The following is a 21,620-nucleotide window of genomic DNA, read 5'->3' on the forward strand; positions in this document are numbered from 1 at the left end:
TGTATACCTTAAATAAATCTATTTGCATGCACACCCAGGCAAATAGCATACAATCAAATGATTTGCACAGACAGCTCTGAGGCTTTTTTTCCAGGTGAGCAAGGCATTTAACCCAGGTCAACTGCTTCAGAGACCTTTGAAAACTTGACCTATGTGTTTCATTTATAAACATATCAAATGAACAAGCAGACTTATTTAACCACTGGAATTTGGCTACAAAGCATTCTGCCAGATTCTCCTCAGTTTCATGCAACCTCCCTGAAGTCAATGGCTTGTTTGGCTGGAATTCAAGGAAGAATCTGGACCATTATCAATAACTGAAATCCTAATAAAGAAACTCAGAAAAAGCAATTTTACAAGTGAGGCACACTATGCAAGGGTAATTGTGAGCAGGAACAATCCCACACCGAGAAAAATGAATTATTCACTGTTTGTTACTTTTGTATTGGCCTCTATTGTCTGAATTAATAGATATAGTTTATAATTATATCTTGATTAACACTATTGTGTTCTAAATATAGAAGGTAAAGCAAGAAAATACCGTTTTTATTTGTTTCTCTCAGCCAATTATCTTTTCTTCTTGTCTGTGTGCTTCCCAAACATGAATAGAAACAGTTTGTGTGAGTGGTACATTTTTTTTCCTGCTTTCATCCTTTTTTCTGGCACTGATTCTTAGTGAACTGCCTTCCCACAACCAAGATGCTAGTCTTTCACTGAAGGGGGAGGGCTGTGGTTGTGCAGACACAGAGGAAGAATATGTGCTCAGGTTATCCTTAGTGAGAACAACGCCTTCTCTCTAAAATAAACAACTTCCAGTAACAGTCAGTGCAAAGAGCAGCTCCTCACAGGACCACACCTTCCTTTCTTATACTTAACTTTTTTTTTTTTTTCTCTAATGAACTCATTTATTTATTTTTACCACATCACTTCATGTTTCTAAGTTAGACTTTCAGCAATATGAGCAGAATTTCTGCACAAGTGCAATTCAATACAATTATTTAGAACCTAACAGAAACTGAGGAAAAATATATTTGACCTCCCAAAGACAATAAATTTTCAAATGTAGTTCTTTCAGATCCCAGAATGCCCTGCCAGTTACCTTGCTGGAAATTCAATCATCACTATGCAAATGGACTTCATGATTGTGGAATCTACCACCTTGAACAACGAAAGGATTTATTTTAAAGAACACTTCCCCTACTTTGCTTTGTTTCCTTCATGTAATCAGGTTTTCATGCTATCATATGCTAGAATGTTATTTGTTTGTAGATTTTTTTTTCCTTTCTAAGCTGATTTAAGGTACACAAATGCTAATAAGAGTTAACAGCAGACTATTGGGTTAACAGTGGTTTTATTGGCTCAGAGGTAACCAGCCTGGAGACAATGGTTAGGTCATGGGTTTGGGAGTCCAAAGGAAAGGATTCCAACTTCAGACCTGTTCCTACTCCCTATGTAGCTATGTAACCCTGCCCCTAGTTTTCTTCTTCTATAAAACAACACTAATGCCTTTGTCAAGAGGTTTGAAATGTAAACCACAACATAACAGCAGCCATTTTTGTCTTCCATGTTGGTTCTATTTTTAAAAAATTAAATGCAGCTGCAGTAGCAAAGATTCAGCATTGCATCTTTCTGGAAGCCAACGAGCAGCATGGATGAATATTGCAGATATTATGACAACTTAAGGACAGGTTACTCAGGAAATGGGCTATAGAAACTAACTGAGGGACTAGCAACACATAAATCTGCTGAGCCTAGTCTGGTGATCCTTTTTACACACCTAATGGGCTATTCCCGTGGAAAAGGTAGTTGAGAATTCTTCCAAATCTGAGTGAGAGTGCTTTGTAGGGAGATGAGAAAAGGATGGGAGGCAAGAACTCTACCCACTCACTCTGCAGAGAAAATATATGCTAAGAAAACAGGAGGAACAATGTACAACCAGAAAAACAAACCTTTCTTTTTCAATAAATGAGATGCCATTAGAAAGCATTTTGTGCCATATAAAAGAATAAAGAACATTACTCTGCATTGTTAGAGATGCCACCTCTTTTAAATTTGATTCGCTAATAGCATTCAAGTAGTTTCTATTTAAAGACTAAGCAGCTATATTTTGCAATTAATAGACAATAATAATTCAACTAGCATTCAATGTTTTCCACACTATTAAGAGACAATATGGCTTTAAATAGATTGTGATTTCAAGACATAATTTTTTGGAGATTTTATTGCAGTCAATTTTAACATGTTCCTGCAAAATTCTATGCTATGTTTCTGTCACTGATATTACTAGGGAATTTCTTACCTGCCTAACATATATGCATTGTCATAATTCTACCAGAAAAATCAGGAGAATCCAACAGATTTTTGGTCCTGAAGGAACCAATTATAACTTACTTATTAAAAAGAGCCAATTTTTCATCCACTTGTATAATTAAAAAAAAAATTTAACTATCCTGATTTTCCCTGGTGGAAATTTAAATCCCTAAGCATCAATTTTCATCAAATAGAAAAAAAAAAATATATATATATATATATGTATATTTACATTAAAGAATTTGAAGAAAAGAGTTATTAATATGATGAACATGACTTTGTTTCCACACCTTTGTAGCTGCAGTTTAACAAAATTATACAAATGAAGAGAAATAAATCTCAGGTACTTTGTGTACTCCTCAAACATGCCTTATGACCTCTTCTCACAGCACAAAAAAATCACATGTTAAATTTGTTGCTTAATCAATAACACTGAATTTCTTCTCGCTAGGAAAATGCATGGAAGAATTGATGGGTGGGGAAAAACACTTCAAATTCTCTACCTAGTACTTAATTGTCAAGAGAATTTCGCTTTTCCTAAGATGCTGGCTCAAGAAATAATGAGAATACTGGAAATTATTGGCTACATATACAACAAAGTTTGTACTGATTTCAGTAAGTCCCAAATTGTATCCAGACCTGCTCTTTCTCTGCATAAAGGAATTAATAGAAACAATTTTTTTTCAATTCTGAATCAAAGATTTAGAATAGCAATGGCACAATTACCACCCTTTATAATCTGAAAGCTATTTTTACACACAGTTTGTGCAACTGGCAAGAAGCAGTACCAAGTACTGGTAACTCTGCATTTCTTCCTCTTCCTCTGCTCAGAGATATATGGCTGATGTCAGTGAACTAATGTAACTAACCTGGTGGTTTGGAATAACATCCCTGGTACTGCCTATAACTGATTGTGATATATTCCATTTTTTTCGTACACTCATCAGTCATTTCAAAGACAAATATTAAAAACCAGGGTGAGTTACCTGGAAAGAATGGCACCCTCTAGTCATGACAGATATTTCTATTATTTTTTCTGAAATTTGAAAAATCCTCAATCCCTTTCTTAAAATATATGCAAACATTTAAAATTTGATCTAGTGAGATACCTTTAATTTCTCCAAGGAGATCACTTGTGTTTAATTTTTCCATCTTCTCCTTCCAGTCTTTAGAAAGCAGCTTTTCCATACAGGATGAATCTATTAAAAAAAAAAAAAAAATTATGAAACATTCATACAGGAAAATAGGTGCCACCTTCATTTTAAGATTGTTCTCCCAGTACCAGTCGAACCACAGCTTAGAAAGGAAAAAAACTTGCAGCCAAACAGAGTTCTTATTTAACTGCAGTTTAAATCCAAAGAAATTCCCCTGGGGTTAATGGAGTTACTATGGATTTAACAAGGGACTAATTGAAAGAAAAACTTGGTTGAGGATTTATGCATGCTAACTGCCAATTTACATGCATAGATTGCCAATGTATATACAAATTCTGTCTTTTTCATTTGAGAATGATTGTACACTCGAAATTATACATGAAGATTTAGTAGCTTTTTTTGGAAATTTGGCACACAGTGACATCTGAAACCCATTTTTATACCCATGTCAATGCAAAAGTTATTCATATAATGTCTCCACGGAATTCATGAAAGCACTCTACATATTCGATGTTCACAGTATCAGAAATTTTCTCAGTAGGCTATAAACAACATGCAATGATTAGAAGATAGGATTTCATCATATCAACTTCAGAATGCATTTCAAGGCTTTGCCCCAGCCTGGGAGACCTTCTGGAGGCAAAAGTGCCACTGAAGCCATTACACTTTGGAGAAAGTAAAAGATTGGCTCTAGTAAGCTTCCTGTGATCATACTCCAATCCCACTACAAAATTTTATATTGAGCATAACAGACACCAATAAATTCTAAAGGTTTTTTTCAGTTCCTAAATTAAACTAATTGGCTCTGATGTCTAAATTATAGATAACCCTGCAGATACCCAGAAAATGTGATTTTTAAGATAGAAATTCTTATGAAGGGAGCCTATAAGACTGCAAATTCTCCTGGAGGGAGCCTACAGGAAAGATGGAGAGAGACTATTTACAAGAGAATGTAGTGACAGAATGGCTTCAGACTGAAAGAGAGTAGGTTTAGAGTAGATATTAGCAGAAAATTGTTTACTGTGAGGGTGGTGAGGCACTGCCACAGGTTGCCCAGAGAAGCTGTGGATGCCCCATCCCTGGAAGTGTTCAAGGCTAGGCTGGATGGGGCTCTGAGCAGCCTGGGATAGTGGAAGGCACCCCTGCCCATGGCAGCGGGTTGGAATAAAATGACCTTTAAGGTCGCTTCCAACCCTGGCCATTCTGTGATTCTGTGGTTGATGTTTCTGACTTTTAAGAAGCACAATTCGGATTTCTAAACAACTATCAAGAAAACTGCATAAACAACTCAACACTTATTTTTCCTTCCCAGTTAGTAATAATAAAATCACTATTAAACTTTGTGGGCTTGCATTCACCTATAGGCAGACTCACCAAAAATGTCTGTGCTAAACTCCTTGGAAACTCTTAGGGCCAGTTTGCAAAATATCATACCTACATGTAAACTCTGTTCCAAAAACAAATTGTTGCAAAGTGCCTTCATTGTAAGACCACACATCACCCTGGGCAGTGCTGAGCACAGTGTTCCTTGGGGAACAGCCACACACCTTCTCTTCCTAGAAACTCTCATAGCAAGGAGCCACTTGTTTGAGAAGACCAATATGCACAATGCTTTCTAAGTAGCTAATAATATTCCAAATTTTAATTATTTTTGTACCGGTCCTACTCCAGTCGCGAATTAACAGTGAGATGTACGAGAAGGCAGAATTCAGTCTTCCACTAAATTACTGGCAGATTAAGGTCAAATCACAGCTGAAATTCTCATTTCAGTAGTCCCAGCAGAAGCACTCACACATGTGAAAGCAAAAGCAAATTGCCCAGATTTAAGAATGGCAACACAGATCATATCATTGCAACGGGTAACAGTTTGTTCCACTTCAGACGATTCCAAAAATACTCAGAGGGAGGAGAGACATTCAAAGAGGTCACAAAAGGAGGAGTTTAAGATTTAGGGAGACGTTTAAGGAAGAAAATAGTCATATGGCCAGTCATATTTTAGGGTACAAGTCATTTCAGCCTAAAAATTCATTAGTATAACTCATTTGACATAAGCAAACAAACAAAAACACCAAATAAAACAAAAACCAATTGAAAGCAAACCGAACTGCAACTACCAAGAGATCAAAGATCAGGTTTTAATTGCAACACATTTTCACCGTGCAAGCCTCCATGGAAAGACAACACAGCTCATAAATATTTTTGAAGTAATATTTCAGCAGAAAAGCTAATTTATTTACTAATTATATCTTTCTATGAAAGAGACAAAATTAAGGAGCTGTAAGTTGCAATAGGCAGTGTTAAAATACTAGTTATATAATAACAATTTACTTTTAACAATAACAGGCACTTATTACTTTTATGAGTTCTGGCCTGATAATAGGAGAATCAAGAAATAACCATCAATTATCAATAGAACATTATAATTTGTCCTTTTTTGTGATATCATGATTAGTTAAAAAGAGGTTTCTGTGTTTCTCCCCTGCCAAAATTTCAGACCCCTCATCCCTGAAAAAAAAAGCTTTAGAATTTTATTTTGATGTTTGCTATCAGTTCTACTGCTTTTAACTACGATGTTTTCCTCAATTCACACAAAGAAAAAAAAAATTCAATAAAAAAGGAAAAAAAGAGAAATAACTAGCATGTTACTGAAATTGATAAAATACTTTCCTCAAAAGCACTTGTTTTATTTTTTCTCTCACTGTTCCTAAGAACACCCATGCTTATCTGTAGTGTTCTTATATTATGTAAGGACAAAAAATGTATTTCTAAAGACAGACTGGGAAAGAGCTAGATTGGAAAACAGGTCTATTTGTGTGCCTTTTTGATATAATCACATTGCTAGTTAGAATTTTTCTCTACAAATGACTGAAAAATTCCTTTAGAAAGAGTTCTTTTAACACCCCTATCTCATTCAAATTCTGTGTTCTGGATCTGACCACACAATTTATAGCTACTGTATTTTGCTATTGAGAGGATTAGAAAAATGATTACACAATGAACCTTTTAATAAACTTTTTTACACTATTGTGAAAGTATCACTGTGAAAATCCTGTAAATTTTCAATTACCATGTTTATTCTGCATAATTTTTGAAATTTAAAATAATAATATGTGGTTAAATCCCTCTGGAGGTCCTCCATATTAGACGCAAAACTAAATATAAAGGCTTATACTTGAAAGGCATGACTCCCTTCAAGTTCCGTATTCTGTGTTCACAAACACACATTTTGAAAAGGTTTGTAAATCAGAAAGGGATTTTTCTCCTTTCTGTACCGAAAAGTAATTTTTACAGACATATAAAATCTACAGAGATATCTTCTGACATCAGTAAAATGTCTTCATCCATATTGATTCATTTTCTGATTTGATTCATTATAGAAACAAAACATCGACTTGGAATCCAGCACTGAGCAGTGAAGAAAGGAGCCCGAATTCACATCTGCACTGCATCACTCTCCCTGCACTGCTTCAGCACCATTCCAAAACCTTGTGAATCCCAACATTTTCAAAATTCAGGGGTATTCTTGCTAAAGACAATTATAAAAGAAGCAATGAAAGAAATTAGCATTTATACATTTTTAGCTCTTCTCACTGACTTTATAAACCACAGCCAGGCTTATGCCACACAGTAGCATATTTTCTACTGGCACATGTAAGATCAAACTCGTGAAGTTGCACAGGAGCAATTGATTCTATTAAAAAACACACAGCTTCCCTTCCTTTATATTCTTCTCTTGTGAACTAGGAAAAAAATTCCTTCAAGGACAGCAAACAGGTTAAGTATAATTATGATGACTAAATTAAATCTTTGAGTATTATTTAATATCATGGTTTGTTACATACTTAGTTAGTAATTTTAATTGTAAACTAAAGGAGTTTAAAGTACTGTGAGAATCTTGTTAGACATGACAGTTTTGCAAAGGTGAATGAGAAGAGGATGTTAAAAGATATATATAATCAGGGGGGAAAAAAAGCTGAGGGGAAAAAACCCTAGGTGTTAGATGAAAAGGATCTCTTCACAATGACAAAGCATCGATGAAAAGAATTAACATTTGTCCGTTGGGTAATCAATCAGTCATGGAATGGATGGAATCCAGCTCTTTGTTGCACTGCCCGTGATGAAGAGCCAGCGTGTTAGCTATCACAGCCAAGCTCTCAAGTTCTTCTGACTGAATGAAAGTCATCTTGTCTGAATCAGGGCTAGCTTTTGCCTCTTGTCTCATCCTTATTCTCCCCTTTTTTCAGTTCTGGGGTTTTTTTCCTTTTAATTTCACTTTTACATTCTTCAACAAGTTCCTCACCCCAGCTACAGCTTACATGAATACTGTATGACCTGGCAGTGGCCTGTACCTATCCTCATTGATTTTAGGGGGTTGTTCCTTTTTTTTTTTTTTTCTTCCCCTCTTAATTCACTAAAGTAGCCTCCTATTACTTTCTTTGAAATACAGATTAAGAAAAAAAAAAAAAAAAAAAACGTTCATGCCATGTGTGAGTTTTTGTTTTTTTATGGTAAAGTCATACATAAAAGAAAACCTAAATGTGAGAGTGCAGCAGCAAAACTTCAAAGCACTGACTGTCAGACATTATTATTTCAAATCAGCTTTGACTTTTTGAGACTTAATAAAACACTATAGTACAGACTGGCATATTTATAACACCTATACCAGTGATCAACTGAACTGTCTTATTCTTTCTACTGTGCAGTGCCTTGTTATTTCCTTTATAATAAGCTTCCCTCAAAACATGTTGTAACAATATGGCAAACAGATAATTATTAATGATTTGAGTTCTAAAACATGACTTGTTTTGCATACAATTCTTTTTGAATCCACACATTACTTTGTGACAGAAGACAAAAGCACACTGATTTATTAATAATGATTGCAAATGCACAGCAAGTTCATAAACAATACGCAAATATAATTCAATCAAAGGTATAGAGGTATAGGTGACATATTTCTACGTGCATCTGAATTGTTACATCTCAAGGAAAAAGGCACTGGGAAAGACAAGGGAGAGGATTTAGCAGAGAAATCAGGCATGCTGCAAGAGAAATTGCTCTGAAACATTATCAGATCTACAGTAGAAGGAGGAAGATAAAGTTATTTTCTGCATTTTAGAAAAATGACACTACAGAACTAAAGGCATCTTTGTCTCTATCTCTGGACTAAGTCTATAGTTATATCCCATTATAATTTAGTAGATATTTTTAAGCATAAAAATATGACATTTGAGCAGACTTTGGGACTAAATATCAATTTGCCAGTTCCTTCCTCTCTAATGTTCTCTATTCCCCAAACTACTTTCATTACATTTCATTTGCCTTCAGCTCCATGGAAGAAAAGGTGTCCCTTGGACCAGCCTTTGTCAAATGACTTCACATGCCTCATTCAAGTTTGCATAAGAAAAACAGCACAAGTGGAATTAGCCTGTCAGCTTCTATGAAATATTTGTTTGAGAATAAGTATTGTGTGGTTTTTTTCTTTGAAAGAATGTTAAATAAGATTATGAACTCCTTGTGACAGACATTTGTGTGCTTACTAGGCCTATTGCACTTGATTCCTTCTACAGAAGAGCTGCTTTTTCCCCAAAATCCAACTAAGCTGCAAATTAACATTACAGTGACTACCATTTTTAGCCTGCTACTTCTTGCACCTTTGCACATCTCACCCCATGCTTCAAGTGCAAACGTGGTTTTTTTCAAGTGGGTCAAACTAAGGACATGACACCTAAAATAATAACAATGCAATGCATCACAGATCTATAAGAGGAAGACTTGTTTCAATATTCTTCACAGAATACTAAATCCTCTTCTGAGTTGAAAAATCCAAATGAAATATTATTTCTGAATAATAGTCAAGTAGAATTAAGATTTACTGTAGTCAATCTTTGTTACTTACAATTAAATAAAACCAGCAGGTTTATTGTTGCTATTATTATTATGCAGTCATTAAAATGGTGAAATATTCTGAAAACTGAGTATGTTTTTAAAAAGCTGTGATGAGTTTTAATATACCTGTGTCAGGATCTTTATTTAACAGATCCCTCTCTGAGTGCATGGCAACAGCTTGCTTATGTGTCTTTTGTGAGCTCACTGCCAATCAGATTTCCTTGAGGTAAGGAACCGCCTAGTATAGAATGAAATAATAAAAAAATTCCTAATTTTCATGCTTCATGTTATGTATTTTAAAATTATATTCAAACTCTAACATTTCAGTATCAAAGAGAAAAGCAAAAGGTTAATTTAATTCACTTTGAAAGAACACAATTCTATAATCTTCTAACAATTCAAAATTAAATTAAGGACTTCATGTTTTCATTCACTACTTGAAAAATAAAATGTAGTTTAACCATGACTATTAGAAACCTAACTGCTGGATGGTATATCTATTCTGTTTTAATCCAAAGATGTAACATTTGTGTAACATTAGTAAAATAGATTTTTTGTTGCCATAGTTCCTTTTTTTCTTCTTTCAAACACAAATTATCCTTTTGTGTCTCAATAAAATTTAAATAAAAGGACACAGCAACAATACAAAACTAATCAAAAATCAGCCTGAAGGCTTAACATCCATATTTTCAATATACTGCCACTGCCTCTTGCTCATAAGCAGTTTGGCTTCAATCTTGCTGTCAGTGGAGCAGCAGGTCAGGGGAATCTCATCTCATCCCTCTCAATTTCTGTGCCATTCTTGTACCATAATTAATTGCCATGGTCTAACAGAAAATTAAAATGTAAGGCATTTTGACACGTTGTTAGCCAGTGAAGTGATCTCTTTGGCCAACTTCTCAAGAATTTCTCAAATTAATAAGCTCTCCAAATTCAAGTTCTTGAAAAGTAATAAATACAATCACATCACAAAAATGAGCAACATGACATTTAGAACAGGAAAAGAGATGCTAATTTCTTTTGCTTCTTTTATTGCAAACTACAAATAAAATTAAATCTTTCCTAAATTCTATATCTTGCTTGGGATGTTAAGGAGACAAATAATCCAGGCCAGTCACTTAATCCCTCCTCTCATATTCACTCTTTCCTTTCAAACTCTGTTGGACAAAGTTTAAAAAGTTAAAAAAAAAAAAAAAAAAAAAGAGAAAAAAAAAAAAAAAAATTTAAAAAAAATTTAAAAAAACCAACCAAACAAAAAGAAAAAAAAAAAAAAAGGCAAAGAACACTTCCTAAATACAACTATATGCAAAAGGCAGTCAGCTCACAGTAGATGTTTTCTTGCAAGAGCAATGGTGGAAATGCAACTGAGATCTGACTACCAAACACATCGTTTTGTTTAGGACAGGGAACCAGGCAGATCTGCCAATTGCTGCACATTTTTTCATAGTGACAAGATTTCCACAATATGATAAAATTAGAACTGTAAGAGCTTGGAGAGGTCTCTTAACTTTTAATTAAAACTCTCCAAGATCACTAAAAATAATTAGGCATTAGAATGTTCTGGTTTTCCTCTGAATTCATTTGCACTACTTGAATGGTCTAGATCTTGCATGAAACAACAGACATTCTAAACAGAAACACTGGAATTTAGCTGGGGGTGATTTCCAGACCTGTTTTTTATGATGCAGCTAGTGGGAAAAACCGTAGAGTCTGAATTTCTACCAATTCTGTCTAAAATGGTTTGTTTCAACAGGAATTCTCTAGTGCAAAGAATTCTGCTCAGTGCAAAACTCCAGATAAAAAAGTTTGAATTTCATGGAAAGAACAGCTCAAGATACAGTCCTGACCTTTATTTTTATTTATTTATTAAAAAGCAGGACCTTTAACCTTGCAAATGTTTTTGTTCTCTTAAAATAACTCATACAATGCTATATGCCATACTATTTTTAGCAAAGCAACAAGAGAAAGCATGCTTTTCCCATACAGCAGGGCACTGATATAAACATCAACACAGATGCTCTGTGAGAGAGAGCTGGACTTCTCAAGCACTTGATCATTAAGGAATGCACCAACTGTTTTAGATAATCTCGTGCCAGCTCCAGTTCTGCTCCACACTCCCCTTTGGGAGTGGCAAATCTTGTCCTGCTCCTAATTTTTCATTTTATTCACTCCTCCATTCTCTTTTTTTTTTTTTCTTTTCCCCCTAGAACAGAGGGAAAAAGGCATTGTGTGCCAAGCAAGGCAAGACTAGAATCACTTCCCCAAACAGAGCAAAACTTTCAGACAATTAACCCTCCCCTCTTCTTTCAGATAAATTACTAAGTATAAAATGCAATCTGTTTCCTTTGTTTACTCAATATGAACAATTTGTAAATGACTCAAGGATGAAATTCAGAAAATGTTGTGCTAAATTAGAACCATTATAAACATGCTAATGACTGCTCAACTAAAACATGCAGGATCAGTGTGAAGAAATATATTTAGTTCCTGTGGAATACAGTTGTATTGCCTCAGAACTATTTGGTCACTTAATTGTATATGATTACTTCAGGAAAATGTTAATTTCATGAACACTAGACAATACACTCTGTATGTCAAAAGAAGCTTTCTCAAGTGTCAGTGTAATTGCTTGGATGCAATGTTTTGGCATATTAGTACAAGAGAAATATCTTTTAAGTCTATTAAAATTACATGTACATTTCATTCCTCCACTTAAAATCTCCATTCCATGATAAGCTTTATTTTACTGTTAGATTGGCTGTATTCACTGAAGTTATCCCTTATTTGCATTACAATGATAGTATACAGTATATTACATGTATTCACCTATTCTCCAAGTATCTGCACCTCTATTTACTTTCCAAGTGAACATATACTATGGGCAAGAGAAATTTGCTTCAGACTTTAAACAACAGCAATCAGGGATAGATAGGAAAAGGGGAGCACAATTTGCTTGCAATCCCTGGTAAAAAGTCTATATAAACCGATACAAAAAAGGAGAATGATACTCTTGTTTTCCTGTCTCTTGCTATGTACGTCCTAGCAAAGTAATGAAATCAATAGGATTTGCAATATTTGTTATTTCGTGAAAGGAGAAAGTCATGCTAATGGAAGCAGATCTCGATTTTTATTATTTTCTTTGCCTTCACATCCTCACATCTTTATCGAACAATTCTAGATTTTCTTCTTTCCTCCCCCCCCGCCCCCCCCAGTGGAAAAGAACAGACTGAGCCAATATCTTAGCTAGAACTCATCAGCATAGATCCATCACAGCCTACTTAGTCTTCAAAAGATTTGAAATTTCTCCCAATATTTGGCCTAATTATTCTTTCTCATAATCTCATACCTCTGTACCTTGTTACAGCCTTTTTATAACCCTAAACAATTCACTCATCTTTGGCATCCACTCTTCTCAAACACTTCTGAGTTGAAGTGACATTCTTTTCTTTATTACTCAAATAAGTGTTAAGAGTATAATATCTAAATGTTTCTTTGTTAAACTGCTCTGGAAAAAATCAGGTACCATATGCTTTTTGGACATGGACTATCTCTCTTTTAAAAATAATTTCTCTAGCAGCGCAGGAAGTTGCAGATGGAATGCCAGCCTGTGTCCAGCTATTTACTAAACCCAAACATTTTACTAAGGACAGGGGGACAAATTTTCTTTTCTCTTAATATTGCACAACTCTTCTTGGACCAAGCTGAAGCAGGCAGAGGGTCCCATCTCAACTCAAGAAATTCTCTGGCAGCACAAACAGACATTTATGTTATTGCTCCTTCTCCTATCAAGTGCAACACCAACTAAGTACTGTACCTTTTAACAGGGTAGAAGTTCTATAAAATTAATATGAAAATACTAGGCAAAGTTTTGAGGACTAAAAGCGTCTTAAACAAAAGGTAGTACAAAAAAGCAAAAGTGTGGAGGCTCCTTCACACCAGGTTAGTTTCAGAGTATTGAGGGAATGGGAGTGAGGGGACTTCCTGAAAAGCAAGGAAAATCAGTTTCTATTAAACTGATTAATGTTCCTTGCAAAATTTGTGACACCAGATGACTTATGAACAAAACCTGAATGATTCAAAAGACCTCTACTTTGTTCCCCCAAATCATGTTCTACTCATTACCCTAATAATGCAGTAATAAACATCTGTTTAATTATTTGAAGGCTTCTTAATATTGTGCATAAAAATCTTAACTCGGCTCGTACATAAAATATTCTGAAATTAAAACAATTGTATAACAAAAAGAATTTTTCATGAGAAATCCTTAAGCATTTTTGTATGCAAAAGTATAATACAAAGAAAGCAAAATAATATGCTCTTGATTTGAAATTACTTCAAACAGGGAGGCAGAGGATTGAAAACAATAGCTAGAATCTCCTCTCTATTTACCATTTCAGAAGGTCTCTATGGCACATGATGCAGTCTTTTCCAGGGCACTAAAATATACTGACAAAATCAGTTTTGTAGCCCCTTTTTTACTACTAAAATTTTGACTGAAACAAATTATCATATCCTTTATAAACATGAATACAGATCGAGCAAGAATTTCCTGAGCTAATTCCAACAAACAGAGCTTTAAAAGGTTTACAAATCTCACAAGCACCAGTTCTTGCCATGGACTTAAAGAACCATTCAGGTTGGAAAAGATCTCTAAGATCATGGAGTTCAAGTATTAACCTAGTACTGCCATGGATATATATTTCTGGAATAATGGCTGTGAAAATATTTTAGCAAAGAAGGCACTAATATCTTCAAGAATAATGTTCTCGTATTTTCATTTCCCTATATACATAGGGGATAAAATTAACCATCATTTTTATTCCTATAAAAGAACATTATTAATTTTTTAAAGTCAAGTAATGGAAAGATATGGAAATCTTAGAATTAACGTTCCCCAGGAAATCCTAATTCAGCCCCTGTGTACATTATGATGTATTCTTTAAATACTTTTTTAAATGTACACAATTTTTGTATGGTATTCTTGCTATATTCAGCACATGGGATAATCCCAGATGAAAGCAGAAAGTGGAACTGCAGAGCAAATGAGGCTGCTGCCCATGCAGTCATTGGCTATGTGTCATTGCAAAAGTTCAAAGAAACTAAATGAATGAGGGAGAGAACTGCAAAAGGAGAAATGATGGGTCGCAGTTGCATTTTCTGGGAGCTCAATTTAAAAAAACTTGGGGCTTTATTTGAGGAACTGCTGAACATTCACAGCTGCAGCTGTGTCAATGTAAAGTAAATGTAAAGATTGAGGCTATAATATATATAACTATATATAAACTGCTGCACAAAGTTAGGTCCCCTGGAAAAGAATCAAGGCCTAAGCACCTCAAGCTGAACAACCAAGAAATCAATGGCATTTTTAAAGTCATATTCTTGGTCTCACACCTGTCAAGTTGGCATCCTGACAACATTTTCTTCCTCTTAACAAAGATTTTGAGAAGATAATTTGTTTGCAGCACATTTACTGAGTATTCTGGGATGGTGGGGGGAAAGCAACACCCTAGCCAATTGTGTAATACCCACGTCTTCTGAGCACAGCTTGAATAATAGACACTAAAACTTCAGGTTGACCACTAAGAACATAACAAGTTATTGGATAGTTTCACATTCATGGAGGATCATCCTGTTAGTGAACTGGATGAATTAGAATTGTTCTTCAGGAAAAACTATTGCTTATTCATATAAGACAATTATACTTCTCTACATGGAAAAAAAAATTGGTTTCATTTTAACATGTTTTAAGTTTTGGTGGGCAGCTGAAGAAAGCTTTCACCAACTATGCAGACATAGTGCAAAATTAAAGATTTGAAATAAGTTTAAACCTGTGGTTATATACACAGACTTTTATAAATTAGATTTAGTAGCCTGATTTGGAAACAACACCAATTTTAAGGGTTTACTGATCACTCCAAATTAAAGACAGAGTGAACATTAAATAGTTCCAGCACACTGGACTTCAGCAATAAAGCACTGTATGTTGCACCCTGTCCTGGTGCAGCAAAACAGAATAGCCCCTTTTTGCTCTCCCAACAGAGCAAATCTTGACACCCCCATGTACAGGCTGAGAGATTTCTACAAGGTCCACTCTTTGCTTAGAACAAGCATTGTCACACTTCTCTGCACTAATTGACACAGCTCCACAGCAGAAAATAATTTTTGTCCCCAAAGAAGCAGCAAAAAATTACACGTCATAAACATCTTCCCAAAATATATAACATGGTAATACAATAAATATCAGAGTGGAGAAAATTTTGGTCATTTGTAAACAACTGAGATATTTAATAACACTTAATAATCTGCTACACAAAAGGCAAAAACATATTTAGTGCAATTAAATCTTCACAGCTACATAGAAGGGAAACTACAGTTAAGTTCACACTACCTACATCAAGCTACTTTTAATTCCTATTGTGCTGCATAGCATTCTTTCTTTTATAGAATTCTCCTCACTACAAACAAGAACCAGTCCATGGAGCTCAGTTATGCCACAACCTACACTAAAAGTTATATTGAAGGTAAAAAAGACAATTTACACAATTTCTGTATTAAACATTTAGTCTTCTTGCTTTTGTTGATTTAATCCAGACTCTAGAGTTACAAGGAGTTTAAATTTATGAGGTGAATCTTAGCTGCATAACTCCCCAGAAAATTTAAGCATGCATGAATTTCTACACAGCTATTTTGAAATTGTAGATTAATGTTGGTTTATTATATACTCTTTACCTAAATGCAAATGGTTGTTTAGATGGTTTTTTTTGAGCTTTCTTCATATTTAGGACTAGTAGAAAATTTCATGCTACCAGAACAAAAGATTATTCAGTTATAAGTTCTGGTTTATGATCTTAGATGTATTTATTCAAAAAAACAGGGCAGGCAGGAAATATCCTTCCTTGAATACTAAATGACATAGTATATTGAAAAATTATTATATTCACAGAATCTTCAGAGCAGGAAGGGACTCACTCAGATCATGGAGTCCAGCTACTGTTCTTGCACAGGACATCCCAGGAGTCATACCCTGTGCCTGGGAGCATTGTCCAAAAGCTTCTGGAACTCTGCCAGACTTGGTGCTGTGACTGCTGCCCTGGAGAGCTGTCCCAGTGCCCAAACACCCTCAGGGTGAAGAACCTTTCCTGCTATCCGACCTGAACCTCCCTGACACAACTTCAGGCCACTCCCTTGGGTCGTGTCCCTGAGAGCACAACAGAAATCAGTGTCTGCCCCTCCTCTTCCCCTCATGAGGAAGCTGCAGACTGTGATGAGGTCTAATATTGCCTTATTCATTTGAATGTGTTACCAAATTCAGTGCATGAGTAACAGGGGAAGATTTGATTCCTGCTGCATTCAATAATCACAGACTAATGCACTTCATGCACTTGTGCTCTAGGAATAACAAAATTCACAACAGCAACCATATATTTCTTAATTGTAATAATAATCCTTACACTATACATATAATATGCTTGCTTTTAAAGCTTCTTCAGCAAGGGCACTGCATGATTGCCAAGGTTTTTATGTGCCTGGATGAATGGATGGATGGACTTCATACAGAAAAAAAAAAGTAATGTGGTCACAATTGTCTGAACGTGCAATGCCAAGGCCAGTTACTATCAAGCCAAAGGCAGAAGTCTGGGCTGCTGCCAGGTCCTCCACGTGGTAGAAGTTTGGTCCATCTAATTTGTGTTTACAGACATTAAATCCAGCTCAATCTCTTACTCTTTGGTTCCATTTTCACTGTCTTTACTCCACATGAAAATTACCTTACTGTGGTATTTATCTTGATGTTACTCACAAAACCTACTGCATTTAGACAACTGTAGAGTCTTTTTTGTCAACTAAACACTTCTCTAATCTCCAGGCTGCCAACCTGCCTGAACTCTCCTCCTGCATTTGCCCTCACACTATTAATATAATCATGAGCACTAGGAAGGCAGAATCTCAAACATTGCAAGATACACGTCTCTAGTTCCTTAAGCTTTTTTTAAACACTTATTTATGGGCAAGGTATAATTTACACCACCTTATGTATGGCTGGGCAGGTGGCACACAGTGACTGCTGCTCCTTATATCAATATCTAACGCCAATGTCAGCAGTGCCCACTTTTCTACACCAATCAGATTTTCACCTGTTCTCTCTATTATAAGATTTGACTGAGAGCTCTCTGTGGCAAGGACTGTTGCTTGGTCTTACTACTGCTACATGTCCAGCACCTAATATACTTCCTCAGAGGAGTGCCTGGAAAAAATTATAATGAAATATCTTAATTGTTTAAGGGACTAAACTCAGGGACCCTTCAGAGCTGAGTGGCCTAAGCTGCACAAGAAAAACTCAGGCTTTTTTGTTCTTTTTTCCTTTCAGAGCTATATATGTTATATAACTTACTATCTGAAGGGAGCAACTGCTCAGCCTAAGCCAGAGGTCGATGAACACCAAACCTTGGCCTGCACAAAGACGTAAAGGATTGATGCACAGGCATAGCTTTTCCCAAGGCAATCTGGTACTTTGGTGCCAGGTTCCAGACCTGCTGGTACAGCCCATGAATGCTGACAGACACACAGATTTCTTGTTGGTTTTTCTTTGGGTTTTTTTTTTTTTTTTTTTTTTTTAATTTTACTGTCATATTGCTCAAGTTTCTTGAGGAACTCAAAAATTCTTCAATTCTAGGTGGGCAAGAACTGTGCCAAAATCTTGTATGTAGGAACAACAATTCCTTTCTGTGAACTATCCCACATCCAGATATTCTCTGGAATTGTCCAAAAGCCTTTTAGCTGATGGGAAATAAACTGTTTCCTTCTTCAGCAAAATGTAACTCCCTAATGAGTTTATTAGCTTATAAACCATGGAGTAAACGTGAACTTTGATACAAAGACAATAACATCTCCTTTCCACTGTAAACTCTTAACTGGATCTCCTCAGTATCTAAGACTACTGGAAATTAGCCCTAGAACATATGTTAAAGAATTTAAATTGCCACATTCTGTTACATTTCTGGAGTTATTTACAAAATCAGTATTAAATTTGCTCATTTGTTTTCATTACTTTTTTTTCCTCTTTTTACACTGGTGAAATAGTTTCAAAATATGGAAACTGACAGAGATGCAGGCCCTAATAGTGGAACCTTATGTTTTATTAAATAGCTGATCAGAGAATAAGAACAAATATTGCCAACAAAAGTATTGGAAAACCAGGATAATTGTTTGTTGTAAAGGCATGTAAGAATCACCATGTTGGATCAAGCTGCTCAACAGCTCCTTTATAACAATGGTAGCAAAGACTAGATTAAAATTTTTAATACCATGAGCATGTTTCACCTGTACTCAAGACTGTTCTTTTTCCTTTGAAAAAGCTTCCACAACTTTATACCAGAAAGAAGGATCAGTAGTCCAGCAAAAGGGTCAGTAAAGTTTCGCCAAAGAAAAAACACAAAAAATACTTTGAAACCACTAATTTTGCACCCAAAAAGATTTCTACCAGTACAGATACACACACTCTTCTCTTTGCTCAATTCTTTATTTTTCAACCACTGCTTTTACAGCCTCCTGTTCCTTGCTTAGCACATGGAGTCACAGAATCACAGAATGTTAAGGGACTGGAATGACCCCTACAGATCATCTAGTCCCAACTCCCTGCCACAGGCAGGGACATCTCCCATTAGACCAGGCTACTCAAGGCTTTATCCAACCTGGCTTTGAACATTGCCAGGACTGAAGCACCCACAACCACCCTGGGCAACCTGTTCCAGTGATTAACCACCCTCACAGTAAAGCATTTTTTCCTAATATCTAATGTAAACTCCCCTCTTTCAGTGCGTACCCATTCCCGTTGTCTTATCACTACTGCTCCTGAAGAAGTATCTCTCTTCCCTTTAACTCCTTCAGACTGGAAGGTTGCCATGAGGTCTCCATCAAACCTTCTCTTCTCCAGGCTAAACAGTCCCAACTTTCTCAACCTGACTTCACAGGAGAGGTGCTCCAGTTCTCTTACCAACTTTATGACCCTCCTCTGGACTTGGGCCAACAGCTCCATGCCTTCTTATCTTGGGGAGACCAAAACACTATTCAGTATTCCAGCTGGGGATCATCCCAATCTTAAAGCCCAATTCCTCTTGTTTTGCTGGTGTTCTGGTTTCAATTCACAGTATCACCAGCAAAGTTACCCATGTGATCTGCCCGAATTAGGCAATTCATATCAGCTATTAGATGCAGTACATATATCAGAAGACAACACTGAACAAAACAACATCAGTTTGGTTCTGTAATAATTTTCCAGGGCCAAGGAGGCAAGTGCAAGGTCCTATACTTGACCTTCTCTATGTCTTGTTGCTCAGAGGCTGTGACTTCGACAGCACCATATTGCAAAAAAATCTGGCAGAGAAAGGGATCATTTCTAAGTCCTCTGTGGGTACATTCTGTCTTCGGTGTGTGGCTGAAAGTCCCATTAACACTAACATGAGCTACACAGTCCTACTGATGGGTGAATTATACCCCTAACAGAAAAGTAGTTTTTTGCTCGATGGATTTGCTTTGATGAACTTGTTGGCTACTGCACAGTCATGTGTATATATTTAAGTATTTCTCTGTGTGTATGCATTTGTACATCTCTGCAGAGATGATGTCAGTTTGACTAAAAACGCAGATAAAGCATTTCTCCAGCCAAAATGGGCCAAAGCTAATTTTCCCCATATAAACTTTGGGTTGGCCCTTATTTATCAAAACCAGGAAAAGTTTGACAGAAAAGGGGATCCAAGTTGGTTATCCCAACACAAAAATATAGAAGTTAGGGTCTTTCTTAAGACTCACTTTATAGGAACCGTATGCACAACTTTCACTTTCTAGAAAGTGGTTTTCTCTTGAACACACATCAGAACCATTCATCATCACATAATTGCAAGTTGTCAGTCAGAGCCGCACCCTTCACGCAGTGGCAGGCCGCCAGCACATCTGTCAGAAGCACTCACAAGCTTCCGTGTATTATTGTAATCCCCTACAAAAGGAACAAACCCATTCATCCTGTCCACATTTTCCAAATCAGATGACAACTGTAAACCCTGAGCCTGGAAAAATAATAGCACTTACCCTAAAAATGCCACACTTGGCAGGTGACCGCAAGTTAAATACCAGTGAGCAAATTTAAAATCATTCTAATTTCCACATCTAAGACAAAAGTTGTAGGGAACTGGGTTCTTCATGAAAGAGGAAGGCTGGATTCTGTACATACAACAAAATGGTCTCTAGGCTGTGAAACAGGCTGTGGGGTTAAATCATTTTGCCCAATCTGCAAACACTCACTTATTGCACTCCGGACATTATTAGGAGAACTCTAACCACCTTCTTTACTGTCCCCATTCTCTTTTTTGGTTTCTTCTGATTTCTTTCTCCTTTGCCTAGAATCATCTAGTCTTTATGCTAACACATACACTTTTCTCCTGTACCTCTTGAAAGATTCTTTCTGCTTAGACAGGCTCCACAGGTGACACCTCAGGGACAGTCTGGATTTGGTGAATGTGAGGACTTGGGCCAATGAGTACAAAGCAGGCAAGATTCTCTTCTCAGAAATGATGTTAAAGACTTTCATGGAGAATTAAACAGCTTTCAGTGAATTAAATACTGTTTTACATAGGGCTTCAAAAGCTTATTTGCAGAGTAAATGCATATGAGAGCCACAAATACTTTGGAGAATGGAGTAATAAGTTTTACCTCGGTACCTTCACTAACTCTTTTGCATTCCCTCTCTGGAGAAGTCTGACAGCAGTGTTCACCAGCACAGAATGAAACACATGCCATTCCCTCTGAGACAACAGCACAGACACATCAGCCCAGCAAGACCTTCAGAGCAGCTTTGCCTCAGCCAGTGAGGCTGCAGACAGAGTCTAACACTTCCCTCTAACCAGCCAAATCTTTATACAAGCTCAGATGCAGAAGTGAAGCTATGAGACTTCTCTCAGCCTACTTCCAATCCTTTACCCCTGGAGCAGGAGCAGTGAGCCAGCGTGCATCATCAGCCACAGTGATGGGGCTGGTGAAAGCCTGTGCACTGCAATTGGGCATTTTTGTCAGCCCTTGACACAGGCAGAATGCATATGAGATATACAGATTATAGATAGATATAGATAAAGATAGATATAGATAGATACAGAGATATAGATAGATAGATAGATATAGATAGATACAGAGATATAGATAGATAGATATAGATAGATACATAGATATATCTATACAAGCATTTCTGAAACTATTTGAAAGATATATGATGGCTGACCT

General features: G+C 36.2%; 1 protein-coding gene across 14 annotated transcripts in view; it reads right to left on the minus strand.

Annotated features, from left to right (window-relative positions):
- Positions 1-21,620, minus strand: part of SOX6 (SRY-box transcription factor 6) — a 370,312-nt gene that overhangs the window by 170,454 nt on the left and 178,238 nt on the right. For all 14 annotated transcript variants that reach the window (XM_041481269.1, XM_041481271.1, XM_041481268.1 and 11 more), the window contains one exon: positions 3,420-3,509. In XM_041481269.1, coding sequence (XP_041337203.1) covers positions 3,420-3,509 — 90 coding nt within the window. The remainder of the gene's footprint in view (positions 1-3,419; positions 3,510-21,620) is intronic.

This window comes from Pyrgilauda ruficollis, unplaced genomic scaffold (assembly GCF_017590135.1).
Source record: "Pyrgilauda ruficollis isolate IOZ18807 unplaced genomic scaffold, ASM1759013v1 scaffold55, whole genome shotgun sequence".
In the NCBI taxonomy this organism is placed as follows: Eukaryota; Metazoa; Chordata; class Aves; order Passeriformes; family Passeridae; genus Pyrgilauda; species Pyrgilauda ruficollis.